Below are 24,929 nucleotides of genomic sequence, written 5' to 3'. Positions count from 1 at the left end.
CCAATATATAACAAGACAAGACAGCATGTAGATTTTTTTGGTTATTATTTTCCTATTTTTCTTTCTTTCTCTTCCCTTCCCAACAGTCTCAGGGGATTCATCCAGTGGTGAGTATTCATGTTGTTTTTATTTCATTTTTTCTTGCCAGTTTCACACTTCGTCAATTATTGTACCATTATAGACGATAATCATCATCAATATGAATGGTTTTATTACAATTTTCCTTGATTTTCGTTTAATGGAGCAAATGAGAACCTTTCTAATGAGTGGAGTAGAAAAAAACGTAGATTGATACACAGTCGATTGGTGTAAGCGCTGGTTTTATGAGTTTTGCATTGAATGCACGATATATCAGATGGAGTTTTCGTTGTGTTCAGCGGATATTAGTAGTATTTGACATTTTAGAAGAGAGTCGCAGTGTGGACGTGTTAAGAAGACTATCTTCGCAAAAAGGAGAGCACGTTTTGTTTCGATGAGTATCAGTTGTGATGTGCAATACTTAAAGGGGCATTCCAGACGATTTTCATAATTCCACATAATATAGTACATAAATCGGCAACTCCATGTATTGATTTGTGGAATTTGTGGTTCTTGAGCATAGAAACAATGCTCTGAAAAAAAAACCTTAAAAGAAATTACACTGAACAAGGATGATGACATAGGATGTTCACAGATTCCAGAAATGTAGCAGTGTAATTCCATTACAATACCACTTACTTGCGAGTATACCTGTGTATATGTGTTCCTATTTCTTTTGTTCTGCTTCCTAGAGCCCCAACTCATGCATTTAGTACGGTGACTCTGCCATGTCATCATCTTTGTTCATTCCAGTTATTTCTAAATTTTGAAAATATTCTTATTCTTCATCCCAGTTATTATATATTTTGAAACTCTGTACTCAGTAGAACTAATCTATAGTTGTTCAAATGTAAAAATCTGAAAATCATTTTTTTTTTCAAATCAATTCAAATGATTTTATGTATGAAAATCATACGGAGGTCTCCTTTAAGAAGAAATTGAAGTAAGCTCACGAATCTTCATGACTGTTGGTGCTATTTTGAAATACAAACTGTATTCGTACAGAGTTAAGGCACAGAGAAGTCGAGAAAATAAAGTTACAATCTAACTTTCACTTTTTGGTCATTGAGAACAAATGCAAGAAACAATGACTGTAGAATAATTTGGTTCCATTTTGAAACTTCTTTGGAGGTGACGTAAAAGTTTGGCCTCTTTGAATGTGGTTGTGATGTTTAGAAATCTTAAACTATGTCTATTAAGCAAGTATAATCATTTCGATTTCAGTAATCAGTAATCAGTGTAGCTCCTGTGCGAAACACGATATAGATGGGATGATTGTTCCGTAAATTCAGAAAATTGTTAAACACAATGCACGAAGCGATGAGATACAATGAATGATCGTTTAGATATACAGTAATTGTTGATAAGATTGCTGGTTGAATGAAAAAAAAAATGGAATTAGTAATTGATAATTGGCGAAACATCGCAACGATTTATCTCAATTCCGATTTTTTTTTTTAAATCAAACTAATTATCGATCTTGTACTTCGATTGGATGAATGAGAAAATTTACATCGGTTTAGACATAATCATACTCGATTAATCGTCTAACAAACGAGATTGAGATTAAAGACGAAAATAATCCATGTTTTAAAATCTGTCTTTCTCTGATCTCTTGCAGTAAATACTGTCGCACCTACAACAACTGTTGAGTACGTCACTCAAGTCGTCGTGTGTAAGTACACAGAATCATAATTTTGAGGCATAAAGCCTCCTCATTTTTGTAACCGATGCATTTAGTCAGATAACTTTCAATCATTATGTATGTCAATTCGTTTGTAAACAAAACATCGCAAAGTATACGTTTGTAACCGATTATATTCCAATTGCATGGTTAGGCCTAATCTGGGGGTGTTTCATCAACGCTTGTCAGCGCCAACAACTGTCACCGCTGACCAATTGCAGCAAAATCCTTGGTTTTGATTGGCTGAGATGCTCTGGTCACTGATAGTTACTATGGAGATTCAAGTTGTTAGCGCCGACAAACGTTGATGAAACACCCCCAGCATTGAGGTAAAATGTCCAGTCACATGCTTGACTTGTGCGTAAAATTATGGAATGCAAATTTTCCACGCGACAGAAAGAAAAACAAGAACAAACAAACAAACAAACAAACACAGTAAATACCAGAACCAAACATCACCAAACCCCATAAAACAAGCTAACAACCAAACACACAAACATGAATACATACAAGCAACGAAAAAACGAATAAACAAAACAAAACCATATTTCACGTAGGCCTAACACATAATAATCTGCTAAGGTAGTATCCTTGATTCAGAGTACTAGTATAATACCATGGAGGTACCTCCATGTCTTTCTTTGTACCTCCATGATAATACTAAGTACATTACTCCCTTCAGGCAGTATTTATCTGCTGCCCTCAACGTCTGTTTCCTTCTTAACAGGTCAATGTTGCTCTTCAGGGATTGAGAAAAAACAAGCAAACAAACAAATAAACAAACAAACCAAAAACCGTGGATACTTTTGGAACAAGATTAGCACGACGCACAAATCTTAAATCAATCAGTCATACACACGCAGGCATACACACACCCATACACATTCACACACACACTCATGTTTTCTTTAAATCACAATCATTCTTATTTTCTGTTTTTTCTTCATCCCACAGCTATTATAAATTTTTATCCCCCCCCCCTCCCCGACTTAGCCTACCAAAGGCTGATATCATTGAAAGTCTTGTGTGCTAAAAAACAAAACAAAAACAAAACAAAACATAAAAAGTTTACTTGGTAGTCATGACGTTATTTTTATCACGAGTTGCACATCATTAATGCATGGATGAAACCTGTCAACAGTGTAATTTGATTTAGCTTTACATCAGTACATTACATTACAACATCAGTAAAACATCTAGAAATGTCTCATATTGTGATTTGTACTAAATTGAAGAGGGAAACAACACTCTTCACGTTTTGTTATCCACTGCATAATTGGTATTTTGTTCATTTCTAATCCTGTTACACCCTCCACCGATATAGTGGTTCATGCCAAATCAACCAAACAACACAGTAATTTGTATTTGAGTCAAAAAATCGGGAGGTAATTTCAAAAGAAACTTGATAGATTTTATTCCAAGTTTCAGCAAACACATATGTACAATATACAATATTTGCACACCCTTTGATTGTGCAAATTGGCAAAATATTACCCTTTGCTGGTCAAAACAGGGGAGATCTGGTTTAAAGGGGAAGGCTAGTAACTGATCAGTGGGAATCAGTGGAAATGCTGGGAGATGATTGTTCCAATCCTTATGGGATTCATTCAAGAGTTCATTGTATATCTATTGTTGTGTGAAAATGATTTGCTTCAGAATGGTCTCATATTCAAGTAATGTGCAGTTTAATGCTTCCAGGTTAGCGTCCCTGGTCAGTGACGGAGCATTAATCTGCACATTACTTGAATATGAGACCGTTCTGAAGCAAATCATTTTCACACAACAATGGATATACAATGAACTCTTGAATGAATCCCATAAGGATTGGAACAATCATCTCCCAGCATTTCCACTGATTCCCACTGATCAGTTACTAGCCTTCCCCTTTAAAGCTTGGAGAGTTTTCAGACTATCGCACAAAATGAGTTAATTTCACATTTCATTTGGTCTACATACCAGTCTATCCAAGCAAGCAGTGTGGAAAATTATCACTTGTTCAATTAACCTACATCCAAGGTTTGTTTTTATCTTTTACTTTCTCCAAACACAAATTGAGATCACTTTTAACTGTTGTGAATGTGGACATATTAAATGGATTGTTGTACTGTATGAGGGATACTCACACTGCTGCAGAATGGCCAGCTTCCAGACTACAACCCAGGAATACACATTGTTGTACCATCATACTACTGCCACATTTCACAGAAATACATAATATGGAAATGCAGTGAAATTAGTATAAAAGTGAATATAATTCTTGGCATTTTCAGCATATGCAAGCTTATAGCATGTTGCTGAATAGCTATACTGGGGTAGGAAAAGCAAAAAATATTGTCATACAGTGGACTCCCGTTATAATGAAGTCCTCAGGACCGGCAATTTTCCTTCGTTATATCAAAATTCGGTTGTAACCAAACAAATAAACAATAAAATGACATACAGAGGATAATTTTGCAGCCTGAAATTTCATTTCGTTGTAACCTGAATTTCTTTATAACCATGTTCGTTATAATGGGAATGCACTGCACTAACAGTGTACTGTATTTTCATTTTGAAAAGACTCATGTTAACTTGACTATGTACCTAAAATTTCACTTCTGATTTTCTTTTATATTTCAACATGAAAAAAAAAATCATACAGGTGTATACTTGCACCACATTTATAACAAGAAGTCAAACCCATCATAACCTTTGATGAAGACAATAAAGTATCAATGACATCAAATCATGCCCAAAGGATTCAATGCTTTAAATATGAAATTGACATTCAACTGTAATGTCTAGCCCCATTTAAATCACAATTCAATTCACTAATCAGCTTGTGTCCATGCCATGTACTCAGTATTCAAAATACCCTTCTAGGCCATTTTTCATAAATGCACAAGTATATATGGATTGTTTGCGATGAGGACCTTTTCACAAACTATTCCATCTCCCTTTACCATTTCAATGTATTTTACTGTGTGGAATCAAGCTTACATGCATTACTTGTAGCTATGTTTGGCAAGCCTTATTCAAGTTTCAGGTTATCAGGAACAACTTAAGTTTCAAAGGTGTGTATAAAAAAAATGAATATGTTTGTAAAGTGGTCTATCACTTACTCCCCCATCATTAAAATCTGGTGTGGCACTTACAAACTGGCTTCAGTCAAGGCTATGTAAATCAGTGAAATTACAATCCATGGAAGTGTATTACAGATTTAAAAATACAAGATAGTGTTATCACAAACTTTGGGCGGGGTTGGTGTCTGTCTGATCGAGGCTTACAGGTCAGGTGAAAGACTCCATTACATTAGGCAGTTTCCTGATCAGGTTTTTAAATGTCTGCAAAGGTACCTTGGTTTGGGTGGGATTGAGGATTGAGACAAAATGGCCTTTACTCCAACTCTGTTCAAGCTATGGGCTCAATAAACAAATAAACAAACTTATGACATGAACGATTAGAATACATTGCTTCATTGTTCCATCAAAATCTCCCTCATCAAATAATACCATGGCAAACAAATGGCACAACTGAATTTTCATTCTTGCATTTTAGATTAAATGTTGTCAAAATCAGTAAGGGAAATGTTGTGCAGTTCTATGTATGCCTGTCTCACTTTTCACAGATAACATGGTTGTTAGCATCTAATTCACCGTGTCAAGTTCCCTGGCCCACCACGACCACATCATAAGTCTTTCATGGTGTAGCATGTGTGTTTGGGGGTAGGGGAAATGGAATGGCATGTAGATAATACTATAGTTTTAGAGGACAAGTTCATTCAAATATACATTGTGTGGACTGACTGAATACAGCAATATTTGTAAAACACATCTGTGAAGTTTGATGAAAAAAGGATGATCCATTCAAAAGTTATGAATTGTTAAAAGTTTCTGTGCTGCCATTACTGGATGAGAAGATTATAACAGTCTGTGACATCACTGCAGGATGATAGTAAGAAAGTTAAAGAAAATTCAACAAAATTTCATCTTTTTTAAAATGAAAAGCACACATTCCCATGACTTGTTATTGACATGTAATGTAATAATAAAAACATAATCATGTTCCCCTGCTTTCTAAATGGGGGTACATATGAGTTATGTGCTTTTTCATCTTGCTATAGATTTAAAAATATATCAAATTCTGTTTATATTTTTGCTATATTGTTGTCTTGCAGTCTTCTCATCAAGCAATGGCAGCACTGAAACTTCACAGTTCATAATTTTTTAATGTATTGTCCAATTTTCTTCAAACTTTCACAAGTGTGTTCTACTAATTAGCTGCATTCACTCAATCAACACATATTTGGGTAAACTTGTCCTTAAAAGTCTGAAGCCTTGCAGGACTCCAGACTAGTTCACCCATTAATGGAAACCTATATGTGCCTGTGGTTCCATTCAACACCTACTGGTTCCCGCTGGCCTCTTCCATGCACTGGAGTATGGCGTTTGTGACCTCCGACTGAAGTTTAGTCCTCAAAATCACCTTGATCTTTGGATTTGTGATCTTCCTCATTTCGGAGGCGAGATACAGGCAGAACAATCCGTCCTCGTCAGATTTCTCCTCCGCCGGTTGTCTCACGACGGCGGGAGGGGCGTGGTTCTTCGGCTCGTACTCCGGGACCAATCGCCTCTTCTTCTTCCTCCTCTTTATCTCCAGTGTCTTATCCTCTCCCCCCTGTTGATCCTCCTCCGTCCTTCCCTCTGCAGCAGCTTCCTGTTTCGCCTCACCCTCATTCAGCACCTCAAAGACTTCACCATCCGTCAGCTGTAAAGAGGGGTCAACCTAGAGGACAGCAACAAAATGAAAATCCACTTGAGAATGAAGGGTGTTTGAATACTCTGCGAAAATTCTCAGCACTTTACCAACAAGAGCTGAATACAAATCCAGACAAGATCTTGCAGTCTTTATTTCTTTCTGTCTCTGCTCACTTCTTTACTTTTTCAATAGATTGATACTTGTGTTGATGGTTTGATTTATAATTAGAATTACATGGGAAATTTACCCAAATAGAGAGTACATGGGGGTTAAATGAGTGCAGCAATAAAGGTAGAACATATCAGTGAATGTTTGAGGGCGATTGGATAATTCATTCAAATGTTATGATTTTTTTAATGTTATCAATAATGAAAGAAGATGTAGACAGAATTTCACAACATATCATTTTTTTCCCCAACATTTATCATGAAAGAGGCATTGACTTAATACCTCTTTTAGAAAGCAGGTGGAATAATAACCTTGATATTATACAGTATGTCAACAAGTTAGAGGGACTTGAGCTTTTCATAAAAAAGTACAATTTTGTGAAATTCACTTTATCTTCTCTCAGTGTTCTGATGTAATGTCACAAGCTATTAATAGTGGTCTTCTCATTTCGGCACAAAAAGTTTGAAATGTGTAACTTTTGAATGGACTATGCAGCTTTCCTCAACTTTAACAGCTGATGTCTACTTATTGCTGCATTCACTCAATTCACGTGTATTAGGTAACCTTCCTCTTTGACCACACTCTTTGACTCTTTCAAGTGGTTTGGAGCTTTTTATCAAACATAATGTGTAGACTTACAGTTTTGTATGAGTAAGTGTACCGTACAAAATGTAGGTAACTTGTAATGCATCATGTATGGACAAGAAAAAACAACAACAGATTTAAAGCTTAAACAGGGCATGAATTATTTCATTTGATTAATTAATTATGAAATGATTACTTTATTATGAATTCTTTTTTTTCATTTTCCTATTAAACTGATGAAGTACAGAATATTGTTTTGGCAGATATCTTGGATGGTCACAGAGTGAAGAAATATTCATTCTTTTCTTTCACAGTGACAATAGATTTGCTGATTTTTCTATCACTTTTGGGGGAGACATAACTCTAAGTTGCATGCAGGGCTTACTAGATTTTAACGTTAGGAGTTCCACAAAAAAAAAAATATATATATATATATACATATATATAAATATAATATATATGCTTATATATATATCCAAATAATCCAATGTTGCCAATTGGACAATTCTGCATAAATCTACAGATACTACATTGTATGATGTTGAACCAAATGTGAAGTGGTACTCACACTCTCATAGACATACGGCCTAGTCTTCATATGAGGGCTAAGGAAAGAGAGAGATTCCAAGAGCCAGGTCTGACGTCCTGTCATTTTGGTCTTTGACCCGTTGAGGTGGGCTCTGGCTATTTTCCCATACTGAGTTCTCAAACTAAGCATTCGCTTTCGGATGTGAGCCGCTGAAAGTGAACACACACACACACACGCACAAAAAAAAAGGAAAAGAAAAGAAGGTTACAAATATACACAATTGAAAATAGTGAAATACAATTGTAGTTTCATTCGAGATCTCGAAATGCAGTAATCAAATGACAGAGAATTTTCAAAATGGAATACATTGTGTGAGGGAGCTAGGAGTCCTTCTGACACGATGAGCTCTTTGCATTTTTAGAATTGAAAACAATATATGATGCACACTTAAATTGTGGAATCTATTCGGAAAGATGTCAATCCAAAGAGTGTGCCTTTTGTCTAAATCTATGGATAAGAACCAAGTGGGGGAAGAGTAGGCTCACGTTGGAGATAAATGTAATCTCATTGACTCTGTTCTGGTGGGGGAACTTTTGAATTTGGAAGGGTCGACATATCTGGTGCATGCTTTTTGATGAAATACAAAGCGTAGAACCTAACGTTAGATCTTTTCTGAAATATTTTAATCTCATATTAGACTTTTAATGTTAGATCTCTAACGTTTAAAGCAAATGGGAATTAAGTCTACAGAAAAATCAAAATGTAAGATTAGACTCATAGTCATAACATAGCACTTAAATTCTTAATAGCAGTTAACTGGGTGAAATATTTGGGCAGTTTTCTATCAATAACGTTAAAGTAAAAAAAAAAAAAAAAATCCATATCTCAGGTTAGCCGGGGGTAGGGGCCTAACATTAACAACATAATGTTTGCCCCTCCCAAAATATGCCAAAATATATATTTTTTAAGGTGGGGGGGGGGGGCAAATGCCCCCCACCCCCACCCCCGATCAACGCCCCTGATTTTTAATTTCACCAGATATTTCTAACAGTTACATGTATATCTAACATTTCATTCTTTCAGAAATAGTCATTGAGAAAATAAATTTAGAAATCTAACATGTTAGACAATGTTGGTGGAGTAAAGTTAATTCTGAGTACCGACGGAACAGGAACAGAAACAGAAACAGACACTCTCTAACAAATTAATGGTTTTCTTAATATTGTTAGACGGGAATCATGCACTGTCACTGACTTACGCGTAACTTTCAACTCCGCTGCAATTTCCGTCACAGCCGTTTCCTTGGCCATTCTATCGGTGTACTGTTTGTGTGAATTGTCGTAGAGATAGTCATGTTCGTTCCACCACTCAACTAACCTATCTTCTTTGAAGTGGTTCCAAGGAGAAACCGCCATTATGCCTTCTTCTTCTCAAAGCAACCGACATAAAATATTGGTCTTGGAATTATCCTGGAGTGGATAGACCCTATTTGAGTCTTGTCTGTGATTGGTCAAAAGTGATTGTCGGGACGAACTCGTAAGGGTCCGATTTGCGAAGATTCAACGCGACAAAATTTAGTCCAACGCAAGACGAACGACGACGGCTTCGATGGATTTACGACAAGTACAGTGCAGTGGTTTACGTATGAAATGCATGGCAGTGGTTTAGACGCGACCGACAACAATGGCTATGGCAGCCGCACTCATCATTATGCAAATCGTGTCGTCGTCGGATCGCAGGTTAGATCAGCCTTGTCCAATGAGCGCGTGGATATCATCTAAGCTGTGTCAACTTCACGTTGCTCGCGAGCAACCCAAGTTATGACAGTTGCTTCAATTGGTTGATTATTCGACCTGGCTAATAAGGGAGGCAGCTGCGTTTGCGTGCGCTGCGCGGGTTGCATGCGCTGGATGACGACGGGTCGGAACGATCGAACCAATGTGGCTGTACCCAAGCTGTCCCCACCCCTCTCGCACCGACACCTTGTGCCCCGGACCCCGGGGGTCGATTTAGCCCGACCCGGCCGCGACCCGGTCTGTATGCTGTATGTAGACTAGCTCGCTATTCAGCTGCAATGGTACATGGTGTATCTTTTGTGTGACAAAAGAATTACCACAGTGCACTGCATTGGAAGAAAAGACGGCACGAAAAAACACGTTTTCGTCGGTATATGTACACATTTTCCGAGGCAAGCCATGGCGATGTTGAACATATTTTTTGAACAGCTGTCACGCCGCCCATCCTCCGATTTCTACGGCTCGGTTGAGCAAATATGGACAGCTTCAGCCTGGCCTGGCCAATCCCGCTGCGCAAGTCTTCGCGAGCGGCACACTGGAGACTCGCAGCCCGCTAGTTGCGGCTGCGGATGGTAAGGGAACCCGTCCAATCCTGCTGGTGACTGGATGGAAAGCACTGCAGCCACACACAAACGGGCGGGACCACGGGATGGGGGTCTAGCTGTGCAACAAAAGCTGGGCGCTTCAATTGTGAATACTTTCGCACTACCTTGATGTTGAAACTAGTACTAGTAGTGTCAACTAGTGAGAACCTTGTAATTGTAATCAGAGCTGCAGAGCCTAACATTAAGAGGGCTGGATATAGACTCTAGTCTCTAACGGTTAGAGTCTTCATTGAAGAATATTATGTCTTTTCTTGTCAATTTTGACTTTTTATATAGCTAGTCTAGTTAGTAGTTGTGATAGATAAGATTAGAGATCGAGGCTAACAGTAGAGCTTGATTTCTAAAATAAATATATATCCAAGGCTGCCAACCTCAGCTCAGTCTGGGAAACCCGCTCATGAGGACCGCTCCCACGTACGAAGACTGCCCCGCCTCATGAGGCCCGGGGGGGAACGCCTCATGAGGCCCCCTATTCACTTCTTATTCATCTCACATCTGACATATAAATTGTCGCAACTTTGCACGGTGATTTTTTGTTACACACACATGTCCACTATCCATGATGAAAAGAAGAAAAAATCTCGTCTCTTTTTTTTCTTCAAAAATCGAGTTTTAATCAACCGATGCAGAGCGCCCATCAAAACACGGGCGCCAGCGTGTTCGCACAATGCAAGACTGCCGCACCTAGCGGCCTGATCCGAGTAGTCGGATAAGGCCGCTAGGTGCGGCAGTCACTTCCCTTCGCACAATGCAAGACTGCCGCACCTAGCGGCCTGATCCGAGTAGTCGGATCAGGCCGCTAGGTGCGGCAGTCTTGCATTGTGCGGCAGTCCTCGTACACGGGAGCGGTCCTCATAAGCGGGTTTCCCGGACTGAGCTGGAGTGAGAGTTTGGAGTTGGACACTGACAAAGCGCCATGTGCAACAGTGTGGTGGAGGATGGTTGCTGTGCCTATATGGAAGGGAAATGCCTCTCCGCGCCCCTTTTCCACGACCAGCATGGGAAAACTGACAATTTTACATTTTGAATGATGCACTCGGTGCATATTTCAGGAAAGATTTCAACACATGCATGTAGAGAGTATGTGTATAAAATTATATAACTATACACAGCCTGGTCGCTGTATGAATAGCGACACAGCATCTGGTTGGGCTAATGTAGTGTTCACCCTATATATTATAGTTCTGAATGTTCATGGGAAAATCTCAAAATATTGGGCGTGGGCTTACAATTGTATTACAAAGTTTGGATGTGGGATTTTGGGGACATATTTCTTCTCTTATTACTTTCTTCTTGTGGGGTTCAATTCATGAGAATGTTTTCATCAATCAGAGTGAGACAGTTAAAATTTGTTGCATGGAAGTTGGCAGCGCTGCATTATAATGTGCGCTGTCTGCATGCAAGTGTACAAGTACGTAGTCCAGCCATGACAGCCAGTATACAGGCTCTCCCATATAAAACCCATCTTAAGTTTCCCTGTATTTCCTACCAGTCAATCAGTCCAGCTACAGTACATACCAGTGGCAGATCCAGGGGGGGGGGGGGGGGGAGGAGGGGGTACACGGGGTGTGCTTCCCCTCTTTATTTGTTGTTTAAAAAAAGAAATAAAAAGAAAAAATGAGATGAAACCCAGAAGTAGCAACAGAAAAATTGCTTGCGCCACCCCCCCCCCCTTACGGAATTCCTGGATCCACTCGTGCACACAGTACCACAAGCTATCCTACGAGTATCAAACTATACTATAATTCAAGACATGTTCAAAACTTGGAGTGGAAAATCTACACTTTCCTCTGTATAGCAATAAATAAAAGTTCAAGCTCTCATATTTCGAAAAACAAAACAGAACAAACTACACTTTCCTCTATAGCAGTATACCTGTAAAAGTGGAAATTTTTGCGGTGTTGTAATTTTTCGCGTACATGTATTTCATGTAACCAGAAACTAGCATGAAAATAAAAGCATGCAAATATTTAGATTTTTTCTTGCCATATGTTCCTGTACGTGATGTCTTGATTCCACGGAATTAAAACCATGCAAAACTTTTCTTACCCGGCAAAGCACAAAAAATTAGTTGCACAAAAATATCAACTTTTACAGTAAATAGAAATTCAAATTCTCATTTGAAAAAAAACAAAGATGCATGCACCTCACACCATATCAGTATGCTGATACAGCACAATATGGCCTTGGGGTGCTTCATCAAGTTAGTCAGCCCTGACAAGTTGTCAGTCTCTGACAATCACCATGGTAACAGTCAATGACCAGAGCATCGCAGCCAAACAAAACCAAGGATTTTGCTGAAATTGTCAGTGCTGACAACTTGTCAGCGCCGACTAAATTGATGAAACACCCCCCAGAGCTTTATCAAAAGAAGAACAGTGTATAGAACCACCTAATTAATATGCATCATTAATGGAGAAACCGCCTCCCCACATGCAATGATAAACTAAAAAGAGAACAAGAAACTAAAATTCCTACAGTGATCAAAGGCACGATACAGTAGGCACTTGCCAAAAAAAGAATTTAACCTTACCAATCTAAACTATTTGAAATTAAGTAGACACTTTGTGTGATATAATATGCTAAATTTGCTTTCATTTCTTCTTTATTTACACTAGATGTACCAGGTATTACATAAGTTCTCTTGTTGATAATTGAGAGCAGCATAATTTGGTACTGGTACTGTCCTTATCATGTGTCTTATTACATGGGATATCTTTGTGTGTGTGCGTGTGTGCATGATCCGGGATGAATACGGAATTCCGTATGAGATGGGGGGGGGGGGGGGGAGGAGATGTATTTACAGAGACTCCAACCCCAAGCACCTTCTGATCTGGAGATATTCCCGCCTGAAATCCCCAGCGAGCAGGAGACTCGAACTTAAAGGGACTGTACAGTACTGGTTGAGCTGGGGATTCATGTTTTAAACATTCCTAAGTGAGATAATGAAATACCTCTTATAAGATATGAAAGAGCTTGCAATTCTAGAAGGATTCAACGTTTATTTGATGAAAATTGGTTTTCAAATGACTGAGATATCCCAAAAAAGTGCTAATAATAAAAGGCGACATGCCCCAACTTTATTAGTATCTCTTTGTTTCACCTTGTTTTTGGATATTTCAGCCATATCAAAACCGATTTTCATCGAATAAACTTTTGATACCCCTTAGAATTGCATGCTCTTTGACATCTCATAGAGTGGTTTCTGAATATCTAACAAAACGTTAAAAGCTAAATCTTCACCTCGACCAGAACTGTACACACCCTTTAATGTGCGCAAAACGTGAAGTTCTGGCGTTCTAGATGCTCTCTCCGTGCTATCTAAGGCTTTATTTTTCAACATACAAACTGTACGTTGACACTAAGTTAGAAAACATTTCTAGCGGGAGAGACCAAAGCCAGGGCAGGAGAAATTTAATCTGAAGTGGGAGAACGGGAGATTTAGCAAAAATGGGCTTTCGGCAGGAGATCTCCCGTCAAAAATGGGAGAGTTGAAGTCTCTGTATTTATGGCATGAGAAAAAAATAAAAAAATCCCAAGCTCTTTTACAAACACAAGATGACTTGTATGTTTTTTATGGTAGGCCACATACATTTTGCATACAGTATCCTTGTCAGACTTGGTTCATCAGAATTTATTTGTTGATATATGTATGGTATTTTCCAATGCAGCTTCCGTAGAGGTTGCAGGGACAATGTCTTTCGAGGACAAAGAGTTTACAGAGGAGTACAACGACCCAACGTCGGACGCCTACCAAGAGCTGGAAAGCAACTTTACATATGTGGTGAGATGATCAATACAGGAAGAAAGAATGAAATGCAGTTGCTCAGCAACTAGAAGCTCTGATGTAGAGTAGCAGAATGTCAAGAAAAAAGAAGACTTGGATTATGACAGCATACTTTGCAGCAACATACACTCCCCATTGTCAGATTGTGGTTCAATTAAAAGGCATTTGGTTGGATGAATTTCAAGGTGATGAATAAATTGCAAATGTTTGATATTGTAAAACTTAGATCTACATTTAATTTTTGCATGGGGTTGGTTAATAATTGGCCCCATGCTGACATTGGGATGTTAGTATACACCGTTGTAAAATGATATACTTGACATCTACAATTCTTACCAGTTTAATTTCTTGATTTCATCTTCTCAGAGTATCTCTTTTATATGCTAGTGTCTCTTAATAAGTGAAACTTTTCTAGATAGTGAATGTGACCATCAAGGTTGAAGTTAAACATAAGAAAAGTGGTATACATTTGATATGTATAATGCAATCCTAAACGGTGTATTTAAAAAAAAAAGATAATTATTATTATGGAGTGGAAGGAGGATAGGTATTACTTTTGGTTCAGACTCTCAAATTGAAGGGAATGGACCCTTAGCATAGCTTTAATATTCACAGATGCTGTTTGAGTGGATTTTACAAACTAAGGAAGTATAAAATTTGTGTTTTAAATCCAGATGGACCTGACTTTTTCAGAGGGAGAATATGCAGACATCTACAATGGGACCGTCATTACGAGCTTCAGGTGAGATTTGTTTGCTACATTTGATGTTCATTCATTCATGCATGTGGTAGTTATCACAGTATAATCATAGAGTGTTCGAATACAGATTTGATTTGGGGGGGGGGGGATTAATCCTCAACATTAAACAACTTGTCTTTGCCAGTACTGTAAAAGTGGAAATTTTCACAGCATTGAAATTTTCCCGCATTTCGTGCAACCACAGACTAACGCAAAAATAAAAGTATGTGAATAGTTTTGCCTGTCATACACCATGTATGTTCCAGTAGTTGATTTTTGGTTCCTCAGGATTAAAAACACATAAAATCTTCTTACCCAGCTGAGCATGGAAAATTAGTCGCGCGAAAATATTCACTTTTACAGTTCTTTATTCCTTGATATCATGTGGTTTGTAGTCATTTTTTTATGTGAAGCTCCATAAACCTTATACAAAAGAAATGTTGATTATTTACCTTGAATATATGTCACTTTTTAAAAGGTTATTCAATAAACTCTCCTTCTCATGTTCTTTCTCCCTGTCTTCTACTAAGAAATCTTAGAAATATGTTGCATCTCAGTGCTAATGCATTTTACATTTAGTGTTGGATTCAGGTGTAGGGTGTGCATATATATGCAGTAGTTGTATGTATGTGTCTTTGTGTGTTCATATCCTACATGTTGATCATAATGTAATCATGCATCCCTCTTGCACACTGTCCCTTACTGAGCATTGAGGGCGCTTCTCTCTCATTTTCTCTCTTTCCATCTCTCTCTCTCTCTCTTTCTCTGTACAGTGCTGGTAGTATCATCGTGAATTTCTACATTATTTTGCTGGACGTTTCTGACCAGCTCGATAGTTCGGTCACTGATGGTGGCCAGACTCTGGACACATCTACCTACATTGCACAGGTAATCCTTTTTTGCTGCTTCCCCTTCTCCCATTGACCCATTAAATTGAGGGTATTGCCAATACGTAGAGCAGCGTATTAGATGCATTATGGGATAGGTCATGAGACAAACTTGCCCCGGTTTTGGCTGCACTGACATCACGCTCTGTCTTTATAAAGAGGTATTTTTTGTTGAAGATTTCTTCGCTTTCCATCATGTGACCAGCACATTGAAGCCTTGCAATAGTGAACCATGACTCTCGTGACCGCAAATCAGTAAAGTTTAGACACTTTCAACTATTTGTATTGTGTGAAGGTAAAGGTTATTAGACTAGTTCGTATCAATGCAAAGAAATTGAATACATCGTACTTCCCTTTGCTGACACAAATAGAAATGATTAAATACTGCAGTGCATCTTGTCGAGGATGTATCGATGAAAATGAAGTAGAGCTGACGGAGCTTAAACCCAGACCACCAGAAGACTGTTTTGATGCCTTCTGCAGTATCTTATAACTTTCACTTTTAATCGCTGTCGCTGTATGTCTATCAAATTACAAAATGTTTGTTAAAAAAAGAATATATACATATATATCCCCAAAATGTAGGTCCAGGCAATAGCCATAAGCATCGTGGAAGAAGTTCTGACCCAAGCAGCATCATCCAACTCCACCAGCGCTCTGGCCAGCATTGGAATCTCAACCGATACCATCAGTGTCTTGTCAGGTAAAATGGGGAGAGAAGATTGATATGAGAAAACAAAAGCAAAACAACAAATATTTGAGGAAAACCTTCAGGAGAAAAAAGAAAAACTGTTGTTTTCTAGTTAGAGTCAAGAGCTATTCCCCAGTTGTTTATTGTGGCATGCTGGTACATAAGTGCAGTGTTGTGGTACATACCATGTTTGACATAATTTGTTTTCTGTTAACCTGTTCTTTCCAAGTATCTGAGAATCTGCAAGGGCCCCAAACAAGATTTTTTTTTTTTTTTTTGCCTGTCGACAAAGAACAGACAGAATGGTATTCTCCATCCACCTACGAGAATGTCAAGCAGTAGGCCTACATGTATTCCCTTTCCATGGTCAACTGCATGTGCCATCAAACAATGAGAAATATCAATCAGACAAAGAGATTGTGAATAGATTGTGTGCTGATGTACACTCAAATTCTTCTTATACAATATGAGGGCACTCAAATGGGGTCGGCATAGTCAAAATTTAGTGAGCTCAGCCTCAATCACTATTTTAAACTTAGAGTTAGTTTTCATACAAGTTTGATAGCAATTCAAGCACACTGCTTCGTTGGAAGAGGTAAATCAGAAAAAAACATGCACTCCATAGATACAGAAAAAGAACAAAACAGGTATTGGTAGAAGAAACTTTAGTCTTTTGATCAAAATTGTTTATTCTTGTAAGCATGACACAAAATAATGTGATTTAAGGCAACAAATGCAGATGCTTGTGCCTATATTTTGGGAACCTGATATACCAAGTTCCCATATTATATAATGAGTTGATGCTATGGGAGCCTCTAAGCGGTACCAGGTATACCAGCTTCCCATAGGAAACAGGTTAGAGTGGCTCAAAGAGTCCCATTATATGATTCTAGATGTATGTGTACAGGACATACTACAAGTCTTCACAGTGCATCAGAACCTTACACTTAAGTTTATGGATTGTACAGTGTACATGGTTTGAAACTGCGTGATGTAACCCGTTTATTTTTGTACGTCTTTAACATTACAGCTGAAGTGTATGCAGAGATTGTAACAGTGTTGCCAGATGCTGTTTCCAGCACCACCACAGCAGCCACAACCACAGCTGCTACCACGCAAGCAGGTATGGATAGTCTGTTGCAGCAACTTCACTCCGTTCTCCATATCTCTTTCTTTTTATGCCTCCGCCACGAAGTGGTGCCGGAGGCATTATGTTTTCGGGTTGTCCGTCCGTCCGTCCGTCCTTCCGTCCGTCCTTCCGTCCGTCCTTCCGTCCGTCCGTAATAAATTTTGTGGACAGGGTAACTATCAAAACCTTTTAAGGTATCCTAATGAAACTTGGCATGTATGTGTATTAGGGGGTGAAGTTGTGCCTATCAACTTTTGGGTGCACATGGTCAAGGTCAAAGGTCAAAAGGTCAAGGTCAAATACGTAAAATTTCACTATTTCCTCCATATCTATGCAATGCCTGAAGATATTTTCTTGAAACTTAGTGCATACATGTATTACCCAATTAAGATTCTCTGGTGAAAGTTTGGGTCATGAGGTCAAAGGTCAAAGGTCGAAAGGTCATGGTCAAAAACATAAAATTTTACTATTTCCACCATATCTATGCAATGCCAGAAGATATTTTCTTGAAACTTAGTGTATACATGTATTACCCAATTAAGATTCTCTGGTGAAAGTTTTGGGTCATGAGGTCAAAGGTCAAAGGTCAAAAGGTCAAGTTAGAATATTAAAACTTCGCTTTTTTCTCCGTACCTTGGAAATTGTTCAAGGTATCTTCATGGAACATAGTATATATACATGTACTGACTGGCAGTTATTATCTAGAGAATCTAGGGTTCACAGGGTCAAAGGTCAGGGGTCAAAGGTCAAGTGTAACACTTCAAATTTTTTTCTATTTCCCTCATACATGTATTTATGTAATGCCAGCAATTTTTTTTTTTTGCACTTGGTGTATGCATGTATAACCTAGATTATCTGGAAATTTTCTTTTTCTCTTTTTTTTTTTTTTTTTTTTTTGGGGGGGGGGGGGTTTGCCTCAAAGGTCAAAAGGTCAAAGATCAAGGGAAAGTGCTGAACTAACTTTTTCCTCCATATCTCAGAAGTGGCTCAAGTTATCTTGAAACTTACTACATATTTATGCATGTTCTGCCTGACAGTGATTATCCTATGAATTTTAGGGTCAAAGGCCAAAAGAAAATGGTAACAGTGTACTTTTCAATACAGAAATTACACTTTTTCTCCATACCTTGAAAATTACAGTCACTTATGAATGGGTCAAAGTCAAGTTAAAGTCCTTGAATCTCCAAATACATGCTCTCCTATTCATCTAATTAAACCTAGGTAAAGGAAGGTGAACATTCAACACATTTGTGACAAACATGTAATTTCAATATTTTGCCAATATTGTGAATATGTAATTATACATTGTCCACATGTACTATAGACCTATTAGGAGAATCATGCATTATGGCGGAGGCATAGCAGTCGCCTTAGCGACATTTCTAGTTAGCAATGTCTTCTGACTTTTACCTAACCCTTTGTTTCAGCACCCTCATGCTGTTTTTATAGGATGCGTTAGAGAGCTCTCCTCCGGTATAATTAAAAAAAAAAGCGATCACAAGCTGAACTGTAGCATACCCAATGCCAGAAGAGCACTTGCATGCTCCTGAAGTGTACCATACTGAACCAAACTGAGCCAAAATAGGACCACCCCCCACCCCCCCCCCCCCCGATATGCTCCAAAAGCGTACCAGAATCATACCAACAGTTGGAATGTGAAGAATGCGCGTAACATGCACATACTTCATAAAGCAGAGAGTTCATTCTCTCTGTTTGGGACTCTTGTAAGTATCTGAAGCATGCAAGGTGAATGGCCCTGTTGCTACAACATGTGTGGCCCCATCTAATTAATAATTTATGACCTACACTTTCTCCACAAAACCCTTGTTTGTTCTAAATCTGGCACAGCATGTATGGCAAGGTTAGCTTTGGTTTGCTTTTGAGTGCTTGAACGTGGCCATAGTGCCATCAATTGCAAATGAAGGAGCCAGGGTGAATTTTTAAGTATGAGAGCTTTTTAAAATCTAGATCTTCAAATGAATGATTCATGAGTTTGAATAGTAGAGAGCCTGATGGGCACACCAATCCCTCAGGTTTGTTTGTTTGTTTGTTTGTTTGATTTTTAGTTTGGATATTTGTTTTCAACTACTTCATAATTATATGTTAGAGTAAGTTATGCATTTAAGATGTCATCAGTGCCTTATACATTTATACTGCTTGTTTTGCTGTAGTGTTGCTATACAGTGTATATCTACTTTACATTTTCCTTGATCCTGGTGTAGGGCTATAAATAGAAGTTTTCTCAATATGAATTTTACCGCTCTCTGGTTTATTGTCTATTGTTGCAGCAACCACCACGCCAGAACCAACAACCACTGAGGCAACTACTACAGCTACAACTGATGCACCCACAACACAAGCTACGACAACATCACCACTTGAGTTGGCAGGTTTGTGAACTGTGTCTTTCCACGAATTGCATCAACTGGCCACAATCCTTAAAAAAGGGTTGTGATTTTCCATGTTAATGCAGTCCAGATCAAGTGCTTAATTTCAAAGTATCTTGTATGTACTGAGATCTAGGTAATCCAAGATCTTTTTGGCTTTGATTAGTGCGCCACTCTTCGGGGCTTCAAATAATGCAGTTTTTGGTACCTTGTGGAACCAAAAGAGACAGCATACTAGTGACTAACGAATATTATTCGGTGAACAGAATGAAAGGCTCGTTTTTATGTTGTGTGATTCACTTTGCACAAATCAAACAGTGTCTATGAAATGAAATGAAGTATAAAGCAGACAAATGTTCAGAGCAGACGAAAGAGACTTGAACGTGTTATGTAGATTGATGTTAACTGTTAAGATTTATTTCATTTGTATCTCTTCAAATTGTAATATGTCTCTTTAAAAAAAAAATTTTCCTGTGGCTGTTTAGTGGAGAAATGTTCATGCCAATAAACTGTCGCATTGAATTCCTGTAATTAAACTGTCGCATTGAATTCCTGTAATTTGGGTAACTAAATCAAACTGCATGCGTCATGTTATCATTCCAGATGAGGCGGTGCAGTGCGGAGTCCAAGCCTTCCAGTTTGGCGAGGGCGAGCTGGAGTACGAGGGGGGCCAGTGGCCGTGGGTGGCATCGCTGCAGTCTGCCAGGGGCCGCCACGTCTGCACGGCAACGCTCATTGCCGAGGAGTGGGCCATCACGACAGCATCCTGCATGTCGTATGTGTCCCATTGTCCCCCAAAGTCAAAGCTCTTCTTGCTATAGCCTCTTTCACTTTGATTCCTTCTATAAAGCAAGCATGTCCCAGGCTCTGTTTTACAGTGGCGGGTGCAGGAGGGGGTAGACCTGACACATGTTCCCCTTTGATTTTTGTTAAAACAAAAGAAAATTTAAGAATGGGGGGCCCGCGCACCCCCTTTAATTCAGTGAAGGCGTCCCCTTTTACAGAATTCCTGGATCCGCCCCTGGTTTTGTGTAGCACTTTATAATTGATATCTACAACATGCAAGGATGGTAGGTACCACAGTAGTGACTTTGACTGCAAGCTGTCAGCTGTGTAGTATTTACCGGTCATTGTTATGATAACAACAAACATTTCTCAACTTTTTCACTTTGTGCAGGCTTGGGCAAATGCAACCTAGGAGGTGCAGCATTTTGAAAAAGAAAAAAAAAAGGAAATCACTTTTTTAATATTTTTGATGAAAAGGACATAATTCATCATTTATTGTTAAAGTATGATTTGTTTTAGTTTAGTTTAGTTCAGTTTTGTTTGTTTACTGTCTATATTTACACTTAGTATTTCAGTTAATTATATTGTACTTACACATACTGAAGGAAACTTACCCGAGAAGGCGTTTTGGATTTATTTAAGTTCTTTTTTGTTTTCCATTTTGACAGTTGTGTGTAAATGATTAATTAGTTTCTGTGTTTTAATGTAAAAGTGAATGCTGTTGCATTGATTTATTAGAAAACAAGATGAATATACAAATTGAATTGAATTGAATTGAATTGAATTGAATTGAATTGAATTGAATTGAATTGAATTGAATTGAATTGAATTGAATTGAGCATGCATATTTAACATTGTCTCTTTTTGACTTTTTGCACCTTCTCCCATTAGGATGACAGAGAACCACCCCATCATGATAGTGGCAGGACCGGTGGAAGAAGGAAGTAACCACACCCAAAGCCGCAACCTCACAGAGGTGCACGTGCTACCCTCCTACCACCGCGCCGGTTACCGCGACACCCAGGACTTCTGCATCCTGCGCTTCAATGGCTCGGTGGAGTTCAACGAATTCGTCCAGCCGGCGTGCGTCGACCAGGGTGAAGCGGAGCTGAATATGTCCACCTGCTATTCAATCAAGCGGGACCATGGTCACTGGGGCTACGCTTACTACCTTAGGGCAAGGAGCAGGGCAAAGGGCGGAAAGGACTTGGATTTTCATGGCATCTTCAATGAAACAGGTGTGCAGTGTGGAGTAACTGTTTTACATTGTAATTTCTCCTTTTCTGAGAGACCATTCTCACCCTATCATATAACTCATATACCAGATTCTTAAAACAATCAAATGGAACAATATGATTAAACACAATTAAGTAAATCTTTATGTAGGTCAGCCTTTAAAATATGATGATACTTCCAATCTTTTTTGCTAATTTTTAGCTGATGTCCCTCAGTTTTTTTACCCTTATTCCTGCACTATCTAAATCCTGTATCCAATTGCTGCCCTACATTGTATTTGTCATGGTGATATAATGCTATTGTTAAAACTTTGGATTGTATTTCGTATGGAGTTAATTATCTTGCCACAGTACTCTAATTGAGCTGTATATGTTCACATGATACCTCAAATGTCCCCCCCCCCCATCTTTCGATACATATCCAGCACTATGAGATTGAGAAGGTTAATCATGCTCCTCTGTGATAATCTCTTGTTGTTAACTCTTTAACCAGATGAGTTCCCAGAGCCAGACTACACACTCCTGAGCTATCCCTCCTATGTCCTGGACCCAGAGCTGTGCTACGACATCTCCTGGGGCCACTACTCAATGAACGGAGACGTCTTCTGTGCCGCTAGTGATGAAACGGAGGCTGGGTGCTTGGTATGAAATACTGCATAACTTTGAACCTTGTATCTTTGTTTTAAACGTTAATGGTAAAAGGACGTTAGTCCAAGCATCAGGTCATTGCCTGTCATATTTTGTTTCCCAGGCTTGTAACTCTGTATTTTCTATGCTGTGCAGCTACATGCCAAAATCTTGCTAGTCGTGACTGCAGGTTAATCTCCGTTTTTATCATGATGTTTACATTTTGTGTGTATTTCATAGCATTGTTTTTTTTCAATCTTTACATCCAGATATTTTATATAAGGGAAATTGTGTACCTTTGTTGAACCCCTTAACCTTTCTCCTCATTTTTACTTTCTTCGAATGGTTGCCTTGAAATGGTGGTACTGTTGTCAAATTTTTGTGATGCTGAAATGTAATTCAATAACCAAGCACAGGTTAGTCAAGATAGAAAAGATGTAAGTATTATTCATTAAATTGAGATCAAAGTGCAGTATTAAATAGGTTATACTCACATACTATGGGACTACTATGAGAGTGTAGGTGGTGGGCATCCCATTGTTCTGATTATGATGGTTTATGGTCTCTGCACCCACAGGAGGACTCAGGCTCGCCCCTGATGTGTCAGGACCTCGAGGGATACTGGCACCTGGTGGGTCTGTCTCGCCACAGAATGAGCTGTGAGAGTAACTACAGCATTGCAGCCTATGTTGAGGTGGCTAGCCACAGTGACATGGTCCACGATCTTCTGTATGGTGAGTCCAATTTCAGTTTCAATTTTACATTTTAGATTTCAATTTCAATTTCAGTTTCAAATGCTGTTTCAATTTTTGTTTCAAGCAGAACTATTACTCGCTGTTGAGCATAAGCTGGGTAGTCTTGTGCCATTCTTGATAGCAATCAGGAGATCATGGATTCAAGTCCCCCTGGAGTATGTATGGCCCATTATTTCTATGCTGACTAGTATTCAAAATATGCTGAATAATCACTATTTATTTATGTAGTTGAAGGACAGTTTATTTAATGTAATTAGTTCTTCTGTTGTTACCACCAAAAGTTATGGGAAAAATTAGCAGAAGCCAAGTATGCCTGCATGAGCCCCTTGTTCAATTGGAATTAGTAATTGATGATTATTCATATCATTCCATTTTTCTTTAACTCTGAATGTGCAGGCCACAATGAAACTGTCTACCTCAGCGTGGGAGAGGAGCATGTTATCACGTTTCCTAGCAATGGATCCAACTACGGAAACGACGTCTACCGGGAATGGACTGCCGTGGCCCCCGAGGGTTACGTCATCCGCGTCCACTTCCAGCACTTCGAGCTGGAGGACGGCTACGACTTCCTCTACCTCGGCTCGGGCCTTCAGCCCACGCTGCTGGGGAGCAATCTCGTCGAACTGACCGGTATGGAGCCCCCGGCCGACCAGGTGTCGCCAGGCAATGAGGGATGGATGGCGTTCTACAGCGACTACTCCATCACGTACTCCGGGTTTACCGCCATCTTGACAGTAGAGGAACCTCAGGAAGGTGAGATATCCTGTAGAGATGAATGAAACTGAATATCTAGTTGTACTACGGAGAAACCATGCCATACACAGAGATGCCAACCAATACAATTTTACAGTATTTAGTATGATAAACAGAGTGAAATATGATTATATTATATTGCCTTGTGAAAATACAAGTTTTTATCTTTGTCTGTAAAAATGTGGAACGACGGGCCCAAATGGATGGGAAATAATGCATGCGCATGAGTTAAAATTTTCTTATCAATGTTGAAGAAAAAGAAACATTTTAGTTACTCGTTCTTACCAGGGATTAAACATTTTTTTCTGACATTTCACTGGCCCAAGCCCAGAGGTGGTGTCAAGATTTCATGAAAATCTGATTTTTCCTCTCAAGAATCTGATTTGTTGAGGATATTCCATCTTTTTATGCCTCCGCCAACGAAGTGGCCGGAGGCATTATGTTTTCGGGTCGTCCATCCGTCCGTACGTCCGTCCCGTTTTGTTTTTGTCAATATCTCAAGAACCGTGTGGTGGTTTTACATCAAACTTGGTATGAGGGTATATCCTGGAGGGATAATACTTTGTTTGGATTTTAGGGTCACGGGGTCAAATGTCAAAGGTCACAGGTTATTTTGTGAAAAAAAAGGTTGAAAATTCATGTTTTTCTCCATATCTCGCAAATGGATCAAGGTATCTTCATGGAACTTGGTATATATGCTTGTTCCAATGGGCAGTGATTATCTAGGGAAGTTGGGGGTCATGGTTCAAAGGTCAGGGGGTCAAAGGTCAAGGTCAACTCCTCAAAATATCACTACTTTCCTTATATTTATGCAATGCCTGAAGTTTTTTTTTTTTTTAACTTGATGCATGCATGTATTACCCGATATATGTTCTGCGGGAAGTTTCTTGCCAAAAGGTCAAAAGGTCAAGTGAAAGTGTTGAATTGCACTTTTTCCTCCATATCTCAAAAGTAACTCAAGGTATCATCAT

General features: G+C 38.9%; 2 protein-coding genes across 2 annotated transcripts; one reads left to right on the top strand and one right to left on the bottom strand.

Moving 5' to 3' along the window:
* Positions 1-6,145: 6,145 nt before the first annotated feature.
* LOC139739310 (uncharacterized) lies at positions 6,146-9,196 on the bottom strand. The gene is made up of 3 exons (XM_071649926.1): positions 9,040-9,196; positions 7,821-7,990; positions 6,146-6,526 (listed from the first exon to the last, which is right to left on the bottom strand). Exons 1-3 carry the CDS (start codon positions 9,194-9,196, stop codon positions 6,146-6,148), a joined length of 708 nt encoding a protein of 235 aa, XP_071506027.1.
* Positions 9,197-9,464: 268 nt separating this feature from the next.
* Positions 9,465-20,623, top strand: LOC139739309 (uncharacterized). The gene is made up of 9 exons (XM_071649925.1): positions 9,465-9,520; positions 10,007-10,149; positions 13,854-13,966; positions 14,644-14,711; positions 15,482-15,596; positions 16,181-16,298; positions 17,317-17,409; positions 19,704-19,805; positions 20,406-20,623. The coding sequence occupies exons 1-9, from the start codon at positions 9,465-9,467 to the stop codon at positions 20,621-20,623; spliced, it is 1,026 nt and encodes a 341-aa protein (XP_071506026.1).
* The last annotated feature ends 4,306 nt before the right edge of the window (positions 20,624-24,929 follow it).

The sequence above is a fragment of the Diadema antillarum genome, unplaced genomic scaffold (genome assembly GCF_040938485.1).
Source record: "Diadema antillarum isolate AM-2024a unplaced genomic scaffold, OU_Dant_1.0 seq00000793_RagTag, whole genome shotgun sequence".
NCBI classification, from domain to species: domain Eukaryota; kingdom Metazoa; phylum Echinodermata; class Echinoidea; order Diadematoida; family Diadematidae; genus Diadema; species Diadema antillarum.
This window is presented reverse-complemented; position numbering and strand designations above follow the sequence as displayed.